At 43.5% G+C, this 24,903-nt stretch overlaps 2 protein-coding genes across 3 annotated transcripts in view; one reads left to right on the top strand and one right to left on the bottom strand.

Annotated features, from left to right (window-relative positions):
- The window catches only part of LysRS (Lysyl-tRNA synthetase), a 79,715-nt gene extending 70,203 nt beyond the window's left edge, over window positions 1–9,512 (bottom strand). Inside the window, exon 1 of one of the 2 annotated variants that reach the window (XM_037428678.2) lies at window positions 9,308–9,512. In XM_037428678.2, coding sequence (XP_037284575.2) covers window positions 9,308–9,439 — 132 coding nt within the window. In that variant the 5' untranslated portion in view covers window positions 9,440–9,512. The remainder of the gene's footprint in view (window positions 1–9,307) is intronic. The other variant, XM_037428679.2, reaches the window with a different exon arrangement.
- A 56-nt stretch (window positions 9,513–9,568) lies between these two features.
- On the top strand, window positions 9,569–18,742 carry AIMP1 (aaRS-interacting multifunctional protein 1). Its single transcript, XM_037428681.2, has 2 exons — window positions 9,569–10,510; window positions 11,265–18,742. Exons 1-2 carry the CDS (start codon window positions 9,701–9,703, stop codon window positions 11,385–11,387), a joined length of 933 nt encoding a protein of 310 aa, XP_037284578.1. The 5' UTR covers window positions 9,569–9,700; the 3' UTR covers window positions 11,388–18,742.
- Window positions 18,743–24,903: the final 6,161 nt, after the last annotated feature.

The following is a 24,903-nucleotide window of genomic DNA, read 5'->3' as shown; positions in this document are numbered from 1 at the left end:
TGTACTCTTCACGTGTTAAGGAATTTGTGAGGGAAATTTTATGGCAATTGGGCTATCAGAAGTACCAAAAACATTATGTCTAATCTCAAGAAGCAGCCAGGTGACACTTTCCAGGGGACTCTAGACATTGAGCTATTTTTAGTTTTTGGTAGCCACCTTGTGTGACACTTTCCAGGGGACTCTAGACAATGAGCTATTTTTAGTTTTTGGTAGCCACCTTGTGCTCTTTACAAGCAATTTTAACCTACTTCGATTTTAATTAAAATCTTCAGTTTTTGAATGTGAAAGTTAAAAAACTAGACCTGTGAAACTAAATAAAAACTAAAGATATGTATTTTTGAAAAAAAAAAAAAAAAAACCTGCCCTTTTCAACTTGCCTTTTCCCTTAACTTTACCGCTTCATCTAACTTGCAGCAGTCCTTGGCTTTTTTTCCCCTTCTCTTAGCATCCATTCTGTTGCTTTTAACTTGCCACTGATTGTCTCTTCTATGCCCTATATAGCCGGCCCAGGTCCACTTTTTCTATTTAATATTGAGGAGAATATCAGCTGAACCTGTTTGTTGTTTGACCCTTTTTACTGTCCCAATCTTTTAATGCTACATCGACCAGCATCCTGAGTGGTCCTTAGGCTGGTAATGAAAGAAAAACTTTGGTATGGTGCTCTTTTGCGGAAACATGTTTCTGAAGGCCTATCAGTCTATGGCAGCACATCACTTGCTGCAGACAGATATTTACAGTTCGTTTATTAGTGACCAGTCCCAGTTTCCGTTTGGCAGAGCTGAGAACGACAGGCCACCATGTGCAACTAATGCCAAGAAATGTGCGAAAGGCACACCCAACTGTGATACACTTTTGCGCTGCTTGGATGGTCAGTTTGTGTTTTCTCTTTTTTTTTGCATGCGACATGTACAGGGTGATCACATTGCTGCCATCATCATCATGGCAAAGATTTTCTTCGGGCTTCCACACATTCTCTAAAGACACAGACTTGCGTGTAGTCGCTAAATAGTAGGCTGCTGGCTCGAGCGCAGCAAATGTTCAATGGTGATTATGACGTCATAATTTAGTTGAGCATGCCAGAGCTCTGCTGCAGTGGTGAAATCGCATGAGTTTGAGCTACTTAGTATGATGTATATGTCACGAGGTAGGGAGTGCAGCTGGATTGGGCACGCAAATTTCAAGATTCATAAGAATTCCCTTCCAAGCTGTATGTGCTGTTCTGATTGGGTAGGTGATAAGTGCATGTTCACGAGCATCAATACCACAGGCTATCTCAGCAGTGAAGTTTTGACAGTACCCTTCTACCTTTTCCTTTAGTTTTTTTTTACGTCCTCTATGTCTCATCACCATCTGTCAGAAATTCAACTAAGTGACGATTGTAAAGTTTCAGTTTAGGAAAAGTGACAGTAGGTTGGCCAGGCTTTGGTATTATTTGTCATATGTGGTCTAACACACCTTTATCCTTTGTTGGATCTTCTTTTATGTGGTTAGGATCCCCTGATAGTTGACTGAGGTATACATAATCCTCCAAAGACACCATGGGTTGGCTCCCTGTTGAGTTTTTTTTTGCCTGCTGCCAGGCTATTATTAATTACTTTTCTAGTGTGCATATCCATTATTAGCTCTAGTTCAATTCCCTATCTGCTTATACCACTAATTATTTCTTATAGTTCCTGGCTATACTTGCTGAAGAGTACAATGTAATCTGCAAACCTAAGCTGCAGAGCTACTCTCTATTAACCTTTATTCCTCTTTTTTGCCACTCTTTCTGGCATGCAGTCAACAGCATTGTAGAAATTTCATGTCCTTTTATGATGACTTCCTTGATCATGATTGTACTGCTTTTTTTTAAAGATGCAAGGTAGCTGTGGAGTGTTTGTAGATGCAGGCTAGTTTATTATAAGCTTCAAATACTCCTTTGTTACATAACAGCATATCTACACTGAGTCGAATACTTTTCCATAGCCTATAAAAGCAATATAAGAAGGTTTGCTGTACTCAGCAGACTTTTCTATTTCCTGATTGATAACATGGCGGTGATCCACTGTGAAGTACCCCTTTTTAAAGCTGGCTTGCTCTCTAAGTTAATTGAAGTGTAATGCTCCTCTAATCCTGGTTGAAATTACGTTCACAAATATCTAAGATCACATAGAAAGTAAGCTGATGGTTCTGCACTCCTCAAATCTTTAACATCTCCTTTCTCGAGGATTTATGTAATGCTGGCTTTTTTATCTCCATGCGAGTGTTGAGGGAATGAGTGCAGAGTGTCGCTAGTTTCTGCAGTATATATTACCTTGCACCTTTAATTAAATTGACAGCTATGCTGCTTTCTCTGGCTGCTTTTCCACAGGGTATACCTCTTTTGGCCTTTTTATTTTTATCTGTAATTACATACGTAATTTCAGTGCTTTCTTCTTCTTTGCTTTCAACATTTCAGAACCAATGATACAGCAAGTTCTGTCAAACGATATTTAATTCTGTCCAAATCTGCAAGGTGGACCAGGTTTCATACACTGATTTCATGCAGTTCAGCACATCAGCACTCATCACAGCAAGGTTTCTGTAAGGATATAAACACAACATTTTACTAGGTGTATCAGTGAGTTTTGTTACACCATATCAGCGAAGGAACTGAATTTTGGGGTTTTGAGTTATGAAAGCACAATTTAATTATGAGATTCACAGTACAGGAGGCCTCTGGGTGACCATGCTGGTGTCATTGAGGAGTTTGACAACGTAAGTGTTTGAGCTAGTTGGTCTTCAATACCCCACAGTAACAACCAAATCTTTCAGACAAGAAATGGAAACAAACACAGACAAGTGAGAATGCATGGTATGTGATCGCTCTTGCACTCTGCCGTTGTTGCAATATAACTGGTGCAGATATAACCTCCAGCACAATGCCAGAACTATTGAGCCACAATCACCAGTGAACAAAAATCGTTCTCAAATGTGCATAACCAGTGCAAGAAAGCCTACATAATTTTTTTAAGTGTAAGTCTTGTGAAACCTAATAGAAGCCTGAAATGATGTCAGATTTCTAGGATTAAAAGCGGACCCAATGGATCACCACAACGACAAACGGGGCAAAGCACCGACATGAAGGACGCTCAATGTGAAACTAAGTTTCATTAGGCATGAAGAATAACTTTGACAACTGTGCATGAGCAACTAGCACACCTCTCATGAAAAACGTGCGAACCAAAAAGCAGGACATGAAAAGAAAGATAGGAGTTGATCACAACATGATCAGATTATTGTTAAACTTTTCAGCACAAAAATTTCAGGCAGCAAATACAAGAGATGAGCATGAGCGTAGACTGCCATAAAGTTTACCCTTTTTGTCTACAAAATTATCATAAAGGGCAAAATGTACCAAAATAAAAGCTAAGTACAATGAATTAAAGTAAGACCAGTGCTGCATTGTAGATTATTATATAAATGACTGCATGTCTGCCTAAAGGCAGAAAATATATAAGCACATTAATATACAATGTGCCTTTAACAAAAACAGGGTAAAAGTATTATAACAATATATCAAAATGCAGAGCAGGAATATCCACTGAAGGTGCAAAAATAGCTCCAGATGGCTTGCACTGACGTCACTGAATAACACTTTGATGCACTGCACGGCACATGTTGATGTTCTCATTATATCACTAGTATGTTCTTTTGTTATTGACGGACACAGGCCAATAAAACTCTGGCCCCACTGTTGCCATATTGAAGCAGGTCAAGTGCGATATGATTATGTTGCTTCTACGTTATCGAGCCCTTCATGTTGAACCACTATGTTATGAATGAGACCATGACGTCATGTGCAAGCTATCTATAAAACAGACAACTAGGGCACTTTTCTTTTGGAATACTTTTATCAACTTAAAAAAAGAGGGAAAAAAAGAACCTTATACAAAATCAACAATAGTATAAATGTTGATAAATAATGACTACTTAAAAATAAAAGCTTACTACACATAAGCATTGAAGAAGGAATCGCTTTTGTCAAGACTGCTAAGCAGCATTTCAGTCACATTATTCGTTACACACTCGTTATATTGAGCACCAGTATACAGGAACATACTAGGGACATTCATGTAAGTGGCTATGCCACTTTCACTGATATGCAAACTGTATATAGGACAATGCACTCAGAACGAAGGGTAAACACATGCTTTAAAATAGTTATTGTGAAAGTTTTTAATGCAATCGACTTTTCACATTACACACGACTTTGCAGTGCACTTGTAAAACATTGCTCAGGTGTAAAGCATTGAGCAAGCATATATGTATACACTGTTCATTTTCATGAAAGTGAATATGTGAGCACCTTGCCTACACTCTGCCACGGTTGCCTACAGTGCCGTAAACCCACAGCTAAGGAAAGCACGTCTGCTTTTGGCTGTATCACTCATTGCAAGACCGGAGCACAAGCGTAATCTAGCAATTGCTTGTCCAACGGCCATGACTTGTTATTTTATTTGCTAGCAAATTAAACCAAAAGTGGACTTGGTTTTTTTAGCTGTTGATTGATGGTACTGCATGCAGCTGTCGCACAGCGCAGGCTCGCGTGTTCCATTTTATCAATAAGGACAATATACACAGATTATTTAAAACAACTTTAATTTTTTTACCTATAACTTCTTTTAACACACATAAATAACAGGTATTGGTGAACAGTATTGTGATAGGATTTGTGTCGGCTCCTCACCTCCACCACTTAAAACTGTCGGCAAGGTTCAACTTCTACTTCGGATTTTATTGAAGGTTTGATGCTTTCATTTTACTTTATAAAAATAATTATTTGATTCATAATTTAGACACCATCAGCCCTACGCTCTTACTGCTTATAAATATACATCAAATAGCTCTTCCAGGCAGCTCGAATCTCACACTGAGTGAACACTCACAACCATAATTTGAAGAGTGGTCTTACAAAGAGGCCAACATTATTTAATAATGCACAGCATTGAGTAAATTATGAAAACTAGTTTTATAACATTTAGATATCAAATTTTCAACTGCAAAGTGAATTCAAGTAATGAAAGCTAACGGCAAATGGTGAATATTTTTTGAATGCATATAGCACAAGCACCAACTTCAGGTAAATTTTTTTTCCATCAATCAGATATGAAAAAGTAAGCTTCTTGTACAGCAAACATCATGCAGGAAATTTATGTACTGTTGAATACTATTACTAGACAGTATTGCACATATAGCTGTTTTATGTCGTCATTAGAGGGCCACTCACCAGGCCCCATAGAAAATTTTAGTTAGACCGTAAAAGTGGTTGGGTGTCCAATGAGGAACATTTTGCTCCTAAAAGTTTTTGAATCGGCACAAAACGAGGATGAGAGGAGGCGAGCTCAAAACCCTTGCTGCTCCTCTGCGTAGCCTTCGCAAGCCAAATCTCTTCCCTACCCTCTCTGGCATCCAACCAAGAAGAGGTCGCGTGTTCATAACGTGCCCGAACAAGCCCAACCCTCGCGCACTTGAGTGGCGTTTTTTTTTTTTTTTTTGATAAGTGCTGTTTTGAGGTCTACTGCATGTTACTGGAAACGCTGGCTTAGACGCGGTTGAATAGAGAGAGGAGGCGCTGAAATAGATGAGCACAATGAGTGCGCAAACGCGTAGAAGCGTTTCAGGGCTGTGGTCTGCTCGATGCGCTGACCCCCAAAACACGAACACATGTGACACGCCGGCACATTAGCCCCGCATCTCGTTGCAAGTGCAAGTTGCGGGGAAAAAAAAAGGACACTCACATTGTCTTACTGCGTCTCATTATTTATCTAGAGATTCATTAATCTCTTCAAGCAGCAAATACATAAACTATGCATGTCGTGCTAAATAATTTTTGCCATGTCACGTGCCACTGCTGGCAACATCAGAGCATAGTCGTATATTTAGAGGACCAACGTCACTGCATTGCCATGTAGGTAGGGCCATTCATACGCACACGTCATGCCCTCATTCTCTGGACGCGTGCCTGCAAAAGGAAGGGGGACCAGCGTTCATCTTGAAATTTGACCCATTTCCGCGGCCCATAGCATTGCCAATTTTGGCAGACGTGATCATGAACGTCTGCATTGCGCTTCTCAGCTCAAAATTGTGAAACCTGGTGAGTGTGCCTTTAAAGAATAGTTGCTTATCATGTTCTGGAAGCAGTGACACTGCTTTGGATGCAACCGTTCTTTCAGACAATGAAAGAAATGCAGGCAAAAATGCTTGAGGCCCGTGTGCTTAAATTTAGGTGCACGTCAGAAAACCCCCAGTGGTTGAAATTTCCAAACTTCTCCACTACGACGTCTTTCATGATTATACGATGGTTTTGTGAAGAACCCCCAAAATTATTATTATACCCGTGCCACACGGGCATAGAAAATGGCATTTGGTGGCGAAGGCCTTCAGTTCCCGAATGACATTTGTTTCGCCGGCGCTGCTACACGTCCAAAGCGAATGACTTTTGACTTGATGATGTCGATCGCAGCACCTTCCAAGTGAGCATTGGGGGAATAGCAATAAAAAAATAAACAAGTGTTTACAAGCTTCATACACATCATATAATCATTAAAAATAAAAATAAGCATATTACGCTGCCCTAAGTTGTAGTTTCTTGCTTTGTTTTACGACGTTGCAGCCGATCGTAGCAACCTAAGCCAACACTAGTCAGATCCACAGCGTAATTAGAAAATGGTGCCTGTCGCATCTCTCAGAAGATGTTCGCAGAGTTCATTTTTTCACGGCAGCACTTGTGTGTTTACGTGCAAAGCATCGCGCATAAGAGTGAATAATTCTGGAGCAAAGACGAGTTAGTATGCGTGAGCTTCAGTACATTGAACTTGAATTAATTTTAAACCATTTCAACCTGATCTTCGTATAACGGTCAAAGCACTTTTTTAAAAGTTTAGTGCAAAGACGGGAAGTTTTATTTTTATCTGAATATGGTTTGTTTTATTTACTTTAGGGGAAATCGCACTTCGCGAGCTGTGTCGTCGAGAGTAGGCATTTCTCAGTCAACCGAGTTCTCGCGAAGGCATTTGGTGGCGAATGGCATTCGGACGAATGCCATTTCGGTTGCCCGTGTGGCACTGCGTGAATGGCAATAAATCTGAAGGCATTCGTGGGTAAATGCCATTTTCTCTGCCTGTGTGGCATGGGTATTAGACAATGAAAGCATCTGCTCACTAGACACACTAGTGCTGATGTCCTAATCTTATCAACTTAGTTTAACCCTCGATTATGCTTGCTTTCTCAACTGGGAGGAGCAATGGCAGTTGATTGCCATGATGCCCAGAGCAAGTGCTTCACCTTCAGAAAACAGGAACTAATGCTTGGTCTCAAAAGTTCCATATTTCTTCACGATTTTACAATGACTCTCCACTTGTTTGGTTGTTTTCGTCCATATAATATTGGTACTCTATTGCACCAACATGCACGGACATATACACAGTGCCATGCTCTGGCCGCTACACTCTTTTTCTACTCGCCTTCAAGACTATGGTTATATATTTGAAGATTTTAATTTATATGATTTTCCTCTGTAATGTTTTGTTTAGTCATAGCTGTGTGGTAGTTGAATCCATCTTTTTTGGCTGCTGAAAATTATAATATGGGCCTCTCAAGGCTATTCTTCACAGGCTAGTGAAATGCACTTCTTGACTTCAGTATACTTTACTGATACCTCTGTGCAGATAACAAATCATAAAAACAGGATAGAGCTGCAACACATTAGCTGCTTAGATATTGGCACCCATAACGAAACCTTCTGCATTTCAGAAAGCACGGAACACCTCAAACACAAGAATTTGATCATCGGTATCTGACCAAACACAAAGTGTGACATGACAGTTCAATGATGAACTACACAATCACATTTACAATGCTGGTGGTATTGCCCTCTACAATGAAGCTGCCATAATTTGTGGTTAAACTCGCGTGACCACGACAAACGAGATAAAACACAAACTTGCTAATTTTAACTTTAGAAATCATCAGTTGAATGACATCAGACCCTAAAGGCATGCTAGACTTTTCAGTCCGCATACATTAACACAGAACATCAAATGAGCAGGGTGATATACTTCTTTTATTCAACCGACACATCGAAATACCGAAGGGAAACTGAAAAATAACTTAATGAATGAGATGCTAGGATTGATGGCGTACATTCATAATTTAACAATTTTTAGCGCGACCAAGATGAACCGAGAAAGCGTGCTGCCTTGCTTCCTTCCCTGCATAGCCCCGGCTGCACTAAAGAACATGCCACCAGTGGGATCCAGACCCACGATTATAACGTGTGGCATGTCTTCAGCTATTGAAGGACCACGGCACTTTCTTTTTCTGATCACATTGTTAGGTACACATCACATGTGTGTAACATTATATATATATATATATATATATATATATATATAAGGAAAAGAAGTGTATACTTAAGGGCTTATTTGTTCGCGTTTTTGACACAATATTAACTGTGAAGAAAGTGGGTGAAAAGATAATTTGTTATCTTTTCACCCACTTTTCTTTTTTTCACATTTACAATACAATGCGGTCAAATAACTTCCCCTACGCTTTGCTTGGCATTATTATCTATTAGATCTCATTATTATTGTGTCAAAAACACGAAAAAACGAGCCCTTAAGTATACACTTTTTTCATATATATATATTAGTTTGCACCAATTCGTTCAAGTAATCAAAGCAAACAAGATAATGAAGTATCAAAGTAAACAGCTGCTACCTCTGCCTCAGTGAACAGGCTGTGTGGACCAGCCCATCATACGGTAAAGCAAAACACCCCAGGCGCGCAAAACGATAGCTTGGCCTTTCCAACGACACAATATCGCCTAATACCAGCAAACAAGCGGTGAACCACGAGCAATATCACACATACATTTTCCCAGCCGCGCGTTTCGGCATGCTGCTTTGTCAGCAGAGCTTCCGATCGCTTGTCGGAGGTAACACGCAATAAAAAATGAAATGACATCGGCCGCTTCATTCAACAAAACCTCGATAATAGTGGACTGCCACGATTACAGCTTAGCAGGGTTGGTGTAGTCGCTACAGTAATGCAATCCTCTCTCAAGGGTAGCGCCATCATCAGCACTTTGTCTATTTGCAAGAAAAAGGGAGCGTGGCGATCACATCGTGCACGTGGAAAGATTGCTCTAACTACCACCACCGGTATTCAAGGCAAGCTGAACAACACAGTTAGAAAATGGCGGGCATAGTCAATTCATTTATTGTGGCGACAAAAAGCCGCCTAATAACTGCCCGAAAAACTTGAAAAGCTTTCAAAAGTTACTCACTTTTTGCTCAACTTTTCGCCGGCGTCTGCCATTTTTGGGATCGAGTGTGCTGCTTACGATAACGATTTGTCCAATGCTGCGGTGATTATTTTGTTTTCCTTGTGTTTTAAAATTATCAATAACCAAAAACATCAGTTTTAAATATTTTGATTAAAATACCGAGCAAAGTTGTAAAGATTCAACTCTATTACACGAGCACTACTACTACTGGCCTAATCAGATCGTGTGTGTGCCGGTTCCTTCCGCTTCCACGCTAGCAGTCTAAAAAAGGCGCGGCTGAGCGTGGTCTGGCGTGGTGTAGTGCCGGTGCTTTTTGCTGCGAGTTGAGTCTGTACGAGCTTACTTCGTGGCGGACTGTCGCTTGTTCATTGCTCGTGCCTGCAGGTCTTCAAGATGGTGGTTGATAACGCTCTAGCGCGGGTAATGTGTAGGGCCAAGCAAGCGGACGAGTTGCTTGCGGCGCTTACTGCTCAGCTGCAATCTTTGCGTGCTGCCAGAACAGAGCGATATGTTCAAGCCGAATGCGCCCGCTTACGAAGCGAAAACGAACAGCTCAGGCGAGACGTCGAAACTTGGAAAAAACGCCTCGAGGCTGCCGAAGCTGGCTGCGGGATCGCGCCAGTGGGAGTTTCCGCACAACGAGCGAAACCTGAGCAGCCGGCAGCTCAAGCAAAGAGCGCTAAGCCACAAGCCGCTCCGCAGAAACTTGGTGACGCTGGTGCCGGCGATCAGCCCAAGAAACGCGCTGGACCCGCTGTGGACTCAAAAGCACCCCCGGCGAAGAAGGCGGATGCCAAGAAAAAGGTCGAAGACAACGATGACTCGAAGCCCGTAGATGTGAGCCGGCTTGACTTGCGCGTGGGACGGATTGTGAGCGCTGTCAAGCACCCCGATGCAGACTCTCTCTACGTTGAACAGGTAGACGTAGGAGAGGAAAAGCCTCGCACGGTCGTCTCGGGATTGGTGAAGTTTGTGCCGCTCGACAAGATGCAGAACCGCATGGCTGTGCTTCTCTGCAATCTGAAGCCTGCCAAGATGCGCGGTGTCACGTCGGAAGCCATGGTCATGTGCGCGAGCACTCCGGAGAAAGTTGAAATTTTGGCTCCTCCACCAGGTGCTCAGCCAGGGGATCGCGTTGTCTGCGACGGTTATCCAGGCCAGCCAGATGCGCAGCTTAACCCCAAGAAGAAAATCTTTGAGCAGGTATTGCATCCAGCCCAGGCTTGCGTTCGATGCTTCAACTTGTTCTTGCCGACTCGATGCCATGCGAGGGATTATTGGTCAGCTGCCCTGCTCGTAATAAGGTCACTTGACGCCAAAAGGCAAAAAAAAAAAAAAGGGGGGGGGGGGGGTGTTCCAGAGTCGCCGTGATGGCTACTGGTGGCGCGCACTTACACTCCCACGTTTAAATGCACATATATACCCTATAAAGTGGACAGTCGGATGACCGCCGCCGTAGCTCAGTTGGTAGAGCATCGGACGCGTTAATCGAAGGTTGCAGGTCTGGTTCCTGCCGGCGGCAAGCTATCTTTTCATTCACTTTTTTTTTTCATCACATTTACATTACCTAATAACATCATTATCTGTTAGTTTTCATGAACTTATTTGTGTCATGAATCTTGCATACACTGAATGAAAGCATCAGTTGTACAGACGAGAGACGAGCATGTTGCTTCTGCTAAAGCGTTAGTATATCTGTATTATTTGTAAAGATGATGTGTTCTAGGCCAGATTTAATGCCATTTACATGCATAATGTGATGGACTTATGAACAGGAACTGGTGAATAATATGCTTTCAGCTGTTTTCAGGCAATCAGCCTAACGGCGTGCATTTGAGAAGACAGTGGTGCATGTTGCAATCCAAGGCACCATTTTAGTATTATTCACCTGCCATTAACTCTTCTATTAATAAGCCTTGCCTAAGTTAAACCTGTGAAAATTCATTTTGTTTTGCAGGTGGCTCCCGACCTCAAGACTGACAGTGAAAAAAGGGCTACGTACAGAGACCAGCCATGGATTGTTACGGGCCATCAGGGTCATGTGACTGCAGAGACGCTATGCAATGTCCAGATTAAGTAATTTTACATTTACATTTACAAGCCACAACACAGTCTATAAACATAATGAAAATGAGTGAAAAAAGTCGCAACTCCCCTCTACTAAAAGCTAGAAAACGAATCAACTATACACTGTTTCAGAAGTTCCGTGCAGCACTGTGGAAGCTACATGTCTTCTCAACCAATCAGGAGGGCAAGCACATTCAAGTGTATCCTTCCACGCCCTGTCGCCTGCTAGCGACGTGCGCTGCAGTGAAAGCGGCAAGAGCGTCTCGGGACACTGTGTAACTGCGCAGTGAGATGAGCTGTAATTGTGAAAGCGGTTAAATATTCTCCACGGCACTGTAAAAGCGCGCATCTTTGAGATACTTGCACATAGACATTTGAGGGATAGGGTTCAGTGGCTCATGTTTCGGTGGAAAGCGCCGCACTAGCCCAATTGAATATAAAAGCACCAAGCTTCATCAGATTTCGAATACGCATGCCTATGGGCATGCGAAGTGCCGCTCGCGTTCGATACGAAATGATGGCTCTATTTCCTGGTGCCTCGCTGTGCTTATCGTGCTCCGCTACCCACTTGTACAGTGCACGCTCGCTGACGTTGGTGACCGCAGCCGTTCTCTTAATGAGAGAATTCATGCTTGCATTTCTCCCGCCCTCCTTACGCAGTGTTCCGAACACATTTAGAGCCAACTGCTTCACTCCCTTGTCGTAAAAGTTGATCTGGGAACGATATCGCATAGATGAACCAGGCGTCGCCATTTTGGCAGGAGTGACCAAATCTGCCACCACGGACTAATCACCACCAAAGACTGGTTCCTCCTCAGTGCTGCGGACGCTCGGGCTGTGCGGACTACTCATAAAAGTTTAGACAGTGTCGTACCATTCCTTCGTACTTTATAAGTAAAAGCATAATACATATAAGCCACAACAGCGTTATTTCTGTCATTTGCATGTTATAACACGTACATGCAAGGACTTTTTCTTCAGTATCGTGGAGTCGCAAAAATTTTCTACAAAAAATACGACAAAATTGTCAAACAAATCACAGCTACAACATGCAGAGAAGCCTTCAAGTAAAAATCCTCCGACGTTACCGGTTGCAAAATTTGCGAGGACAAACAATGGGCTAAGTATACGGGGCAATACATCTCTCTTCCCAACAACCTGCGTTCGAGGGTCGTGTAGCCTTGGCTCTGCTGCATGGAACTTCTGGAACAGATTATAGTTCAAAAGCATCTTGCATATTTGCTATGGCAATAAAGAAATGTTAAAGTGCAAGATATGCTAAAAACATTTAAATAGATGCTGACAAAATTTATTGGCCAAAATGTGGGATCGAATGCCATGAAAATGCAGATGTCATCTGCAAATTATTGTTACGGTGTAACATAGACATAAACCAGGGTGGTGGTCGCCGAAGATGAAGACGAGAAAACGTAGAGCTGCCGCGTGGTACTCATCCGCCATATCATCTGGCTGACGATCAGCTGTTTCAATAAACATCGATCTCACCTCCGTCACACTTGGTGGAGGTGCTGGGTAACCGCCTTCCAACGGAACTTTGCAGCGGACGTCGTTTGAAGGGACACTCTGCAACTATGACGGAAGATACGGCGTCTGCATCTGCCCCCGGTGTTCGTGTGGCTGGAGATGATGCGGCGACTGCATCTGCTCTGGCGACTACAACCTTCGTGCTTGAATCCCCACGGGATCCTGGCAGGATTAGCAGTTCTGGCGATCCAGATGAAGTGGACGTTGAGAATTGGCTGGCGGAGTACGAACGTGTGAGTACTCGATACCGATCGGGTCTGACTCTTATGCTGGAGAACTTGTTGTTCTACCTTAAGGGAACTGCCATGGTGCGGTATGACACCATGAAGCAGAACTTGGGAGCTGGGAAACGTGCAGGCAAAAAATGTTGGACTTGTTCGAGAAGCCGATTGGACGAAAGATGTCTGCAAACAAAATGCTTGCGTCTCGGGCACAAACGTCCACAGAATCGTACATCGAAGATGTAATTTCTTTGTGTCGGAGAGTCAATGCCGAGATGCCGGAGGCCGACAAAGGTGGGCATATTCTTAAAGGGGTTGCTGAAGACGCCTTCAGTCTCCTAATATGTAAGAATCATTCAACCGTGGACGCCATTATAAAGGAGTGCAGGCGTGCTTTGAGCAAGCTAAGAGCCGGCACGTTTCTCGTGCGAAGATCGCGCGAGAACGCAATCATCAGCACCCGTTTCGGCCGACCAGGTGACTAGAATCGTAAGGTGTGAGATTGAAGCCATGGCTCCTGCTCCAGCTTACACCGGTACTGCTGATACGACACCAGTTACTGCTCTTATGGTTCAGGCCATCGTTCGTCAGGAACTCCCCAGTATCAGCATCCACTCTGTGTGCACTATGACGAGTCCACAGCCAACCTCATGGTGTCCAGCCTCGTCCTGTCCCGAGCAGCGCTTTCCTGCTGCCTGCTCTCACGACCCTGCAGCTTGGAAGACTGCCGGCAACCGGCTGATTTGTTTCCACTGCCATTGCATCGGCCATGTAGTCCGTTACTGCAATGCCCGCTGTTCCTCGCCACCTCAGACGTCGTCTGCCCCATACCGCCGACAGCGTGACACCCGCTATGCGCCGCCGACCTAGCTCTCTTCCCCCAATGTATGCACAAGGTTCAACAGCCGCTCCTCGTTGCCCCGTGGTCATGAGTCACGCTCGCCTCCAGGTCGTCGCCAGTCTCGCTCACCGCAGACTCACCGGCCGTCCTCCGCGTTTAACCCTGCTCCTTCCTACCAGGAAAACTAAACAGTGCAGCGCCCAGAGGTGACGCTGCATTGTCGACTTCCTGCCAAAATCCTCTTGTGACAAGATGAAGTTTGATGGTGTACCTATTTCGGCGCTTATTCACATAGGAGCACACATTTCAGTAATGAGCGCAAATCTTCGCCACTGCCTGCATAAAGTCCTCACACCTGCCGCTTCCCGCACACTCCAAGTTGCCGATGGAGAAACTGCCGTCGTTCACAGAATGTGCACTGCCCGTATTTGTATAGCCGGTCATTCTACCCCCGTTCAATTCGCCGTCATTGACCAGTGTACCCACGACCTAATCCTTGGCTTGGATTTTCTGTCCAGTCACTCCGCACTGATTGTGCGACAGGCGCTCTTCAGCTTGAGTTGTCGCAGCTTGCCGATTTTCCGGCCAACCTGCCTCCCCGCTTGCGCTCTGACCATCACGCCCACTTACCACCACAAGCTGCTACCTACGTCGTTTTGTCTTGTTCACGTGATATGCCCAACAGTGACTACCTCGTGTCTCCTATTGTTGACGTACTGATGGCCCTTGCTCATACCATTGTTTCTGTAGTCGATAATACAGTGGTCATTCCACTTCTCGACGCCAGTCTATCGACTCAAGTGATTCTTCAAGACATGTCATTGGCCACCATCTCTTCGTTAGACAATTGCATGATTGCCGCTTTGGACGCGGATGTTTCGTCACCATGTCGTGATGCTAGTTCTACCCTGCCTCTTGACGCCATCGCGAAAATGATCGCTCCCGATTTAACCCCGGCGCAAGCTACAGATCTCCATCATCTACTTGTGTCCTGTCGCGACATTTTTTACTTTGACGAGCACCCTCCGAGTCAAACATCTGTGGTTACTCACCGGATCAACACTGGTGATGCCACTCCTATACGCCAGCGTCCATATCGAGTATCTCATTAGGAATGCCAAGTAATTCAGCACGAATCAACAAAATGATCTTAAGGACGTTATAGAGCCGTCATCCAGCCTGTGGGCCTCCCCCGTCGTGCTCGTGAAAAAAAAAAGTATGGAAGCTGGCGCTTTTGTGTTGACTATCGCCACTTAAACAAAGTAACTCCTAAAGACGTCTACTCTTTGCCACGGATCGATGATGACGCTTTCGACTGCCTTCATAGTGCACAATACTTTTCATCGATCGACCTTCGGTACGGTTATTAGCAAATTTTAGTTGACCCCATGGACCGCTAAAAAACTGCCTTTGTGACGCCTGATGGTCTCTACCAATTCAAGGTCATGCCGTTTGGACTTTGCGATGCCCCGGAAACTTTCGAACGTATAATGGACTCCCTCCTCCGTGGATATAAGTGGTCCATCTGTTTATATTACCTAGACAATGTCATCATCTGTTCCCCTACGTTTGACAGCCATCTCACATGTCTGTCTGCCGTTCTGGATGTTTTTCGCTGAGCCACTCTTCAACTGAATTCGGCAAAGTGCTGTTTTGGACGGCGCAAAATAACTATTTTCGGTCACCTTGTAAGTGCTGCCGGCGTTCAACCGGACCTCGATAAGGTGCGGGCAGTGCGAGAATTCCCTGTACCGTGCTCAACCAAGGACGTCCGCAGTTTTATAGGATTATGTTCCTATTTTCGTCGCTTCGTCCGCAACTTCGCTCACATTACCCGACCTCTTACTGATCTCGTAAAAAAGGACACTCCTTTCACTTGGCGTGGCGAGTAAGCTAACAGCTTTTCTACCCTTATCCATCTGCTGACTACGCCGCCAATACTGGCCCATTTCGACCTTGCTTCGCATACAGAGCTTCGGACCCATGCCAGTGGCCACGAAATTGGGGCGGTTCTCGGTCAACGACAGCACGGCAAGGATCAAGTAATTGCTTATGCCAGTCGTCTCCTTTCGCCCGCCGAGCAGAAATTCTCCATCACTGAGCGTGAATGCCTAGCGCTAGTGTGGGCTGTGACCAAATTCAGGCCCTACCTATATGGCCGAACGTTTTCCGTAGTCACAGACGATCACGCTCTCTGCTGGCTCTCATCACTAAAGAACCCGTCTGGACGTCTTGGTCGCTGGGCACTACATCTTCAGGAATATTCGTTTCAGGTACATTACAAGTCGGGGCGACTTCACAAAGACGCAGACTGTTTGTCACGTCATCCAGTTGAAGAGCACAACCTAGAAGACCTTGACTCGGACCCCTGCATGCTGCCCATCTCCGCTTTGCTTGACATCGTCAGTGAAGAGCGACAGGACCCATCGTTAGTGGCTATTATCGACCGTCTAACATCCCCCTCACCCGACCCGTCTGTTCGAGCTGCATGACAACATCCTGTATCGTCGCAGCTTCAATGCTGATGGCCTGGAACTACTTTTTGTGCCACCCCACCATTTACGCAACAGTGTCCTGGAACAACTTCATGATGCACCCACTGTCGGTCATCTTGGTGTCTCTCGTACATATGATCAAGTGCGACGTCGTTGTTTCTGCCTGGCATGTACCGTACTGTGGTTCATTACGTCGCGTCATGTGACCACTGCCAACGACGAAAGCGCCCCTTGGTACTGCCTTCTAGCCTCTTACACCCCATCAACATACCCGTGGAGCCATTCTTCTGTGTAGGACTTGACCTGCTAGGCCCTTTTCCTGCGTCCACCTCGGGTAATAAATGGGTTGTTGTCGCCGCGGATTATAGCAAACGCTTTGCCATCATTCGAGCACTGCCAACGAGTTGTGCCATTGACGTCGCTGACTTTCTCTTGTACGACGTCATTCTACATCATGGCACCCCTCAACAGCTGCTTACCGATCGAGGAAGGTACTTCCTTTCATGTATTGTGGACGACATTCTCCGTACCTGCTCCACTCAGCACAAGTTTACCACAGACTATCATCTCCAGACGAATGGATTGACCGAGCATCTCAATGGAACACTTACTTAGATGCTGTCAGTGTACGTTTCGTCCGATCGCCGTGACTGGGACAGTGCACTGCCATTTGTCACTGTTGCTTATACTTCTTCGTGACATGATACAACGGGTTATTCACCATTCTATTTGCTATTTGATCGGCATCTAGTCTTACCATTTGGGACCCTCCTTCCTTCGACCAGACCCTTGTCTACTTCATACGCCAGCGACGTCATTGTTCGAGCACATACTGCTTAACAAATCACCCACGACCGACTATCATTGTCCCAAGCACAGCAAAAAGATAGTTACGATAGTCGACATCGAAGCGTCAACTTCACACCAAGATCTCTGGTACTCCTTTAGTCACCCTGCCGCCAAGTCTGCTCATCCGAGAAGCTTCTCTCCCATTACAACGGCCCCTACAGAGTGTACTCCACTGACTTAGCGACGTCAATTATAAGATCGCACCTGTGCACTCGGCTTATTCGACCACGTCACCCCAGACAGACATTAAACACGTCTCTAGACTGAAATTATATTGCCCTGCTAGCTCTTCATTGCCTTAGAAAGCGCCGCGATGGCGCTTCCGCCGCGGGATGGTGATGTTACGGTGCAACATAGACATGAACGAGGGTGGTGGTCGCCGAAGATAAAGACGACGAGAAAACGTAGAGCTGGTGCGTGGTACTCATCCGCCATGTCGTCTGGCGGACGATCAGCTGTTTCAATAAACCTCAATCTCATCTCCGTCACAATATCAACAGGAAATATGTTTTGTATGGTATTTTACATGAAGTTTGCATGCATAATCTACATCCTCAAAAGTGACTCCGTAGTGTCTCCCCGTACTTGCCTAACATTACCACGCAGCAGTCAATACAAGTTATGATGATGTCATAGATACATTTTCTTCTGAGCTGCATTCGCTCCAGCATACTACTACTCGGCGGCTCCTCTTGAGTTCGTGGTGCATGCGTTAAATGTTTTGTGTCTGGCGACCCTGCTGTCCCGTTTCCTGTTTGAGAAGACTTCTTGATGCGGACCGTGCGAAAGTGCGTCACAGTTACTGTATGCTGACGTGGTCGGGTGTTTCACATGCTACGCGGTAATAGTTGCACCCACTTGCTTCTCTTTCTTGGAGCTCTCTCAAACCAAAACTGAGACTGGTCAGTAATGAAGAGCCTGTAACTAATGATCTGTCATGCACTGCAGCAAACATGTGTCGTGTTACAGCTAATAGGCCCCCAGCTGTTGCTGGGGGCCTATTAGCTGTAACACTAAACTGTAACACTAAACTGTAACACTAAACTGTAACACTAAACTGTAACACTATTAGCTGTATTGCACTAAAAAACATGAGGCCAAAACTTTTTTGTCAGTACCCTTTTAAATGCAAAAATACTGTGTACTTGGAATTACATAAATGTACCATTGTCATAGGTTCTACCATTTCCAATGGAGACTGAAATGTAGACCCGTGTGCTCAGATTTGGGTGCACTTAAAGAACCCCAGGTGGTCGAAATTTCTGGAGCCCTCCACTACGGCGTCTCTCATAATTGTATGGTGGTTTTGGGACGTTAAACCCCACATATCAATCAGTCATAGGTTATACAAAACATGATTGCTTTTCAGTTAGTTGGAGCAGTTTCTTGACCCTTGCAATAAACCTTGCCAAACAAACTTTTGTGATCATATTCTGGTGTGATTACCTGCTAGTGCATATTTTGTTAATCTTATTGCTGTTATACAGACTAAGTTCAAGACAATGTTTTTGAAAAGTAGCCAGAGGCAGAATCTTGGGAATACTAAAATTCGAGTTTTAAAAGGGGGTATGCAAAGCTTTGTCTGTACTGTACCTTCTGGTTTACACCAGTGAACTTGTGCCAAAGGCAAGCCACTCTTGGACAAGCATGTGCTTTTTTTAAAAGTGTGTGCATATCCAAGAAACTCGCAACTTGGGTACCCAATTTTTATGTACTAATATTGCTAGTCTTGCTTATCTTGCCGACGTAACTGCTCCAAAGGATGGTGCAGTCAGACTGGTTAGCACTTGACAAAACTGATGCAATGCAATATAAAAGAATATAAATGTAGTATCCTGGCCAGGGTTGACAAAGGTTTGCGGTGCTATAATTAGCTGCCTCTGGTAAAGTGAGAGACTGGTGTGAGCTACTGTGCATGCTTAATCCTAGAAAGTAACTTGGGTAAATAAGTGCAAAAATGAGCATGGGACATAGGTACAGAGTGTGCAAAGGGCTAGAGATCCCCTCTGCACCAACCAAAGTATTGTGGAACAAAGGTACTGTAAGTAAATGGTTTATTGATGGGCCACCTCTTGAAATATGGACATCTCAAAGCATGTTCATGTGCACAAGGAAACTCAAGAGATGCTACCAGTCTCGCTGGTGTTTTTTCGTCTGGTGGGGCACAGAGAGCTGTTACTAATCGTTTACAAATTAATCTTCATTGCTTTGACTGCGGCACTTATAGGATTTTTATACATGCAATTGCTACATAATCCTCATGCCAGCAGGGGCAAGCTCAACGCTGGCCGTGGTAGTCGCACTTGATAAAAAATGCAAGATCGACACAGGCATCAAGCTCGTTATGCAAACTAAGCAATACTCTGCTAATACTTTCTAAGAAGAGAACAAGGTAAAGGCTTTGTGAATTCATCTACTGTTATCTTGTTTTTCTACAGCCACCATTGCAGATTAGTCATGACCTTTTCTTGTTGGAATGCGCTTTAGCCTAAATTGTAACCAGCTCGCCTAACTTTATTCTTACAACCTTGTTGATATTAGTGGGGCTCTCAACATTTAGTAGGTTATTAGCCCTTGCGCAGTTGTTTTCATACACGCAAACTTTGGTATTAGCACAGCTGGAATTTTTTTGTTGGTGCCATTGTTATGTTGATAAAGTTTGAATGTACATTGGCTAAATGAACTACTCTGTTGTACAAACTTTTAAATCTCCTGCTAAAGTGCCATTAAGATGCAATGCTAAAGTGTTTCAGTTTAACGAACTCGGTGAGACACACATTTTTGTTCTACAAACCCATTTTGTGATATCCAATGGCTCTCGCATTATAATGATCAGATATTATCTTAAGGAATGGGTACAAACTGCACTTTCTGTTATGAAGACTATGCTACCTTGTCACTCTAGCATTGAGACATGTGCCATTCAGCCTTGAGAAGAGATTGTAGCTTTCGTCCTCCCTCGGAAATAAGAAGGGGAGGAAGAAGGAACCATTGTAGAGGATGCACCCCGAACTTCAGCTGAAGATGTACATGCATTGATGTACACCGAAATAGTGAAGTGCTTAGCTGCCGGGCAGAGTGTTCATGAGAGCTTGGACACAGCAACAATTCATGACCACCGCAGTTTTAAGTGTGCAACTGCAGCAGAATATTACTACATTCTTCATAACATGCTAAATAAGCAGATATTCACATTCGAATCATCTGTACTGCTATCAAAAGGGTTCAAGTTTCTTCCATTTTAACTTCCACTTCAACAAACTTTTTTCTGGGGTCTCTTGAAGTTCATTCATATAAAGTTTTACTGTACTAGCACTTCTAATGCATGTCCAGCTGGTGGCACAAGTTGGTTGAGCCCTTGACATAGAGCCCTAGCCATCTAACTCATAAGCACCTTCACATTTAACTCAACTAAGCTTCTTTCATTTTACATGCATCATTTTTGAGCCTTTCATAACATTTCAATGAAACCCTTAAGTCATCTTGCCTCTCAACAAAAATCACTATGCCTGGTAACCTGATACGGTTAATACATATATCGAGCTTTAGCATACCAAATCTCAATAGTGATGTGAGGCAACTCGGTGATAGGTTGTGGATTAATTCAGCACTATCGTTTTTGCAGCCTGACCCTGTGAGTATGCTGCTACAACAGATGCGAATAAAATTTACCACCCTTCTGCTCGGCAACAGAACGTTGCAGTCGCTAAACTTCCATGGTATGGCCTGTGTGGGCAATTTCAGTCAATAGCTATATTGACAGCAATTTAACAAAAGTGTCAAGTCAGCATATGGAGACTTCAGATGTTGCTCAAATCGCTTTTTAATTACAAAAAACATGAAATACAATTTCTTTATGCAGTGAATTTAATACCTCAAAATTCTGGCTGAAGTGATGGAAACTTCAAAGGTCCTTCAACCAGCCAGAATGTGTCAGAAAACACTGGTGGAAGTACAAAAACTGAGAATTAGTTTTAGAACTGAACATTCTTTTCATGATTTGAAAACAATCTATGTTTTTAAATTGCGTTTGATGAATGAAACGGTAGCTGGATGTGTCACCTGGCAAACAAACTTTAGTAGTGAATGAGTTGTTCAAATTGTTGTATGAAGTCTGCTGTTTATATTCCACAACAATTATGCTTAAATTTACTGTCCATATATTATAAGGCATCTCTGTTTTAAAGTATGCTTCTTACTACTATGGGATATTTGGGCATTAAAAAAGTGCATTTAAGGTGCTGAAAATGGGTAGGCCGAACAACATTTTTGGCCTCAAACATCATAAATATTGGCACCATCAATTTTACATATATGCAAATAACTTTAAACAAGGACGTGTGCAACTTGTATCTACAACAAGAAAGCAAGAAATGTTATCGTTTTTAATGACAAAGGCACCAACAGTTGGAACATAGCCGTGGAGGTGTCCTTTGGCCCACATGGTTCGCAGAGCACTGTCTCTGCGTTTATTGTATAGCATGGCAAGTTAAGTGTCCACTTTTGGTTCTAGATGCTTCTGAGCTCCTTTATTTTTGGCATGACTGTCAAGGGCAGGCTAGGAGCAGATAGCCCAACTGCTAAGACCAGAAGGGAGGAATGCCTTCTATTGGTGTGAATACTTTAAAACGTAAATTATAAACAAAACAAAAGCCTTGTGCAGACCACATTTTCCTTCTTACCCTTTCTCTTCCCGATCCTGTTCCATGATGACTAACTGCAGTTCACATTCACCAACTGTGGCTCACGCCATGTCAGTACGGCCGCGTATGCTGTCCAGTGTGTTCCACTTCACTGCTGCACTTGGTTGAACTAGAGGAGTACCGCAAAATGTCGAGCAAGCACCCCTCCCCCACTATCCGTCCTCCCCAGCAGCCACGTTTTTTTTTCACGGCGAGCATCACTTGTGTAGTGTAAAAGTACCGCAAAAATGAGTAAACTTAATGCGTATCTAAAGATAATGAAATGCTTTCTAAGTAAAGCACATCATTAGAAACATGGATGGTCATTCTGTAAAATCTTCAGCGGCTCTCCTGCAGCCATTTTGAATTTTGGTCCGGCACCGAGCAAGCGCCCCTCTCCCAAATCTAGTCCGATTATCCTTCACCATAATGAGGGCAATTGCTCAGCATTTTACGGTAGGCTGAATCCATAGAGTTTTGAATAGCTGGCGGTACCCGGTAACATGAATAACTGTTTCAAACTGCACCTCAATGCAAAAATTTAGGTTAAATAGTGTTCATATAGATGCATATTGAAAATAGGCATTTCTAAGCATTTATGGGCACTATAAAATTAAATAGAACTCCGTAACTTCTGATTCATGCTCATATATTAAAGGGGGGGGGGGGGGTGATAGGAGTGCAAAACACAAAATAGGCACTTGCCTATAGTCTGGTCTTCTCTACTTATAAACTAAAAGGAGTTGATGCTGAAAAGCAGTGCTCCCTTTTGTATGAACTAGTAGTAGAAAATGTTGAACCACTGCACATGCACGTAAGGTGCACGCATATGCAGCACACAGACAAACCGCTATTGCACTGACCTACGATTGTTTGAAGCATTTGTTGTGTGTATGACTTCGTTGGCACTGCATATAGAAAACTTCTGATAAACGTTTCACGGCATTTTGCATGTTACCTCTCCATGATTAGACTCTAATCGGTAAGCTTTTTGTGGCACAAAGAAAACTGGTATAGAAAGTGGTTGTCAATTCCTTCGATACAGAGCCCATGCATTTTTGACATCCTGGATGGAGTTTTTGGCTGTAACTCATAAGGGTTTTATGTGGTTCAGCTGTACATAGCTCAGCACTGGGATAAGCAAGTTGAAACTTTTTCGTGATATGGGTTCATGTCGAAGTTTCACTCGGGTGATAAGAGTGAAGGGCACCTAGAGTCAAAGTAATTGGGCAAGTGAAGCATGTAATTGTTGTATAATACATACAGGTGAGTATGAGGGCAGAAAATTGGGGGTACAGTACCTCGTATGAAAAGCAAGGAATTATGATTGGCTAGCATATTTTTTGCTAGCTTATAAAGCAAATAGACCAGTATCTCTCCTTGACAAAATGATTGTCTACTATACTCGCCACGGTGGTCTAGTGGTTACGGTGCTCCACTGGAGCCGCAGGCCACAGGATCAAACCTCATGCGGCGACTGCATTTTCAATGAAGGCAAAAATGTTTGAGGCCCCTGTACTTAGATATAGATGCATGTTAAACAACCCTAGGTGGCCAAAATTTTTGGAGTCCTGCACTATGGCGTGGTTCACAATCATATCATGGTTTTGGGACGTTATACCCTATTAATTATTATTATCGATTACCCATTTAGAGAGAAATGATTATGAAAGCCACAACCGTAAAGCGGGTGTAGACTCTAGGGATGCTGGATGCCTCTTAACTTTGTATTTGAGGTGGCACACAATATAAATGCAATAATCATGCAACCGAAATGTGGTAATTTAAAGGCTCAATGTTTATTCCAGCAGGATACTGCATGTCTAGAACAAAATTTAGTTCAAAAGGATAGACTGATGGGCTAGTTGGTAGCGCATAATTTGAAACAGTAGCCCGAAGAAGCACACGAACGGCGACCGATCAGGATGAGCTTAACTCTTCTGACCTGCTGTAATGAGAAACAAGTTCGTAAGAAGGAGTCTACGGGAAAAGTTTGCACAATAAGGGAGCCATGAAGAATGGTTGCTTTAGCATCCCAGGTGCTCATGCTTTAAAAGCTGCATTATGTAGTGGCCTCATGCACACAAATGTAGCATGCAAGTGGAAGTTCCAAGATCAGAAAAATAGTAGCTACCGCAGTCTGCTACTTTATTGCATGTCATGCATGTAATAATTGGCCATGGAGGCAGAATCCAAAGCTAAATATGACTGAGGTGTGCGAGAAAGTATTCAAACTGGTGCAAATCTATTCGCAGACCTTATATGGTGTTTCTCAAAACCCAACCACTTCGATCAGTTTTAGCAAAAAAAGAAAAAGTGTTTTTTTTTTATATGAACATATGAACCTTATAGTACATTGCATTGCTGGACACATAGGAAAATGAGTGATATATGTTGCAGGACATATGGGCACTGTTTGCTAACCCCTGTCTTGATATGAAGAATGTGGAATTGCAAGAATATGTTCTGATAAAGTACAAATGCTCGGTTTTACTTGACGATCTCCGTTACTGTGATTCAATACATACCAGACTTGATCACCGATTTTTATGCATATTCGTTTCTGGCCATGTGCACACGTGAACTATGATTGCTAAAAAAACAGTATCAAGCTAACACCCATGTTGGTGGCTTTGTTCTGTCTACTTCAAGCCTTCGTCAACTAAAAAAAATCAAATTCAGAAAATGCAAGGGCTTTGCTTGCCAAAATGATACAACTATAAGACATGCTATAGTGGAGGGCCAAATTAATTTTGAACACCTGGGGTTGATGTGCGCATCAGTCTAAGTAAACAAGTATTGTTGCATTTTGCTCTTGTGGCTGGAAATTGAAGGAGTGTCAACTTTAGCAGCATGATGTCATAGCAGCTTTGGCGTCACAGTCGGTATCTCACAT

The sequence above is a fragment of the Rhipicephalus microplus genome, chromosome X, assembly GCF_043290135.1.
Source record: "Rhipicephalus microplus isolate Deutch F79 chromosome X, USDA_Rmic, whole genome shotgun sequence".
NCBI lineage: Eukaryota > Metazoa > Arthropoda > Arachnida > Ixodida > Ixodidae > Rhipicephalus > Rhipicephalus microplus.
The sequence above is the reverse complement of the archived record's forward strand: the minus strand, read 5'-3'. Positions and strand labels throughout refer to the sequence as shown.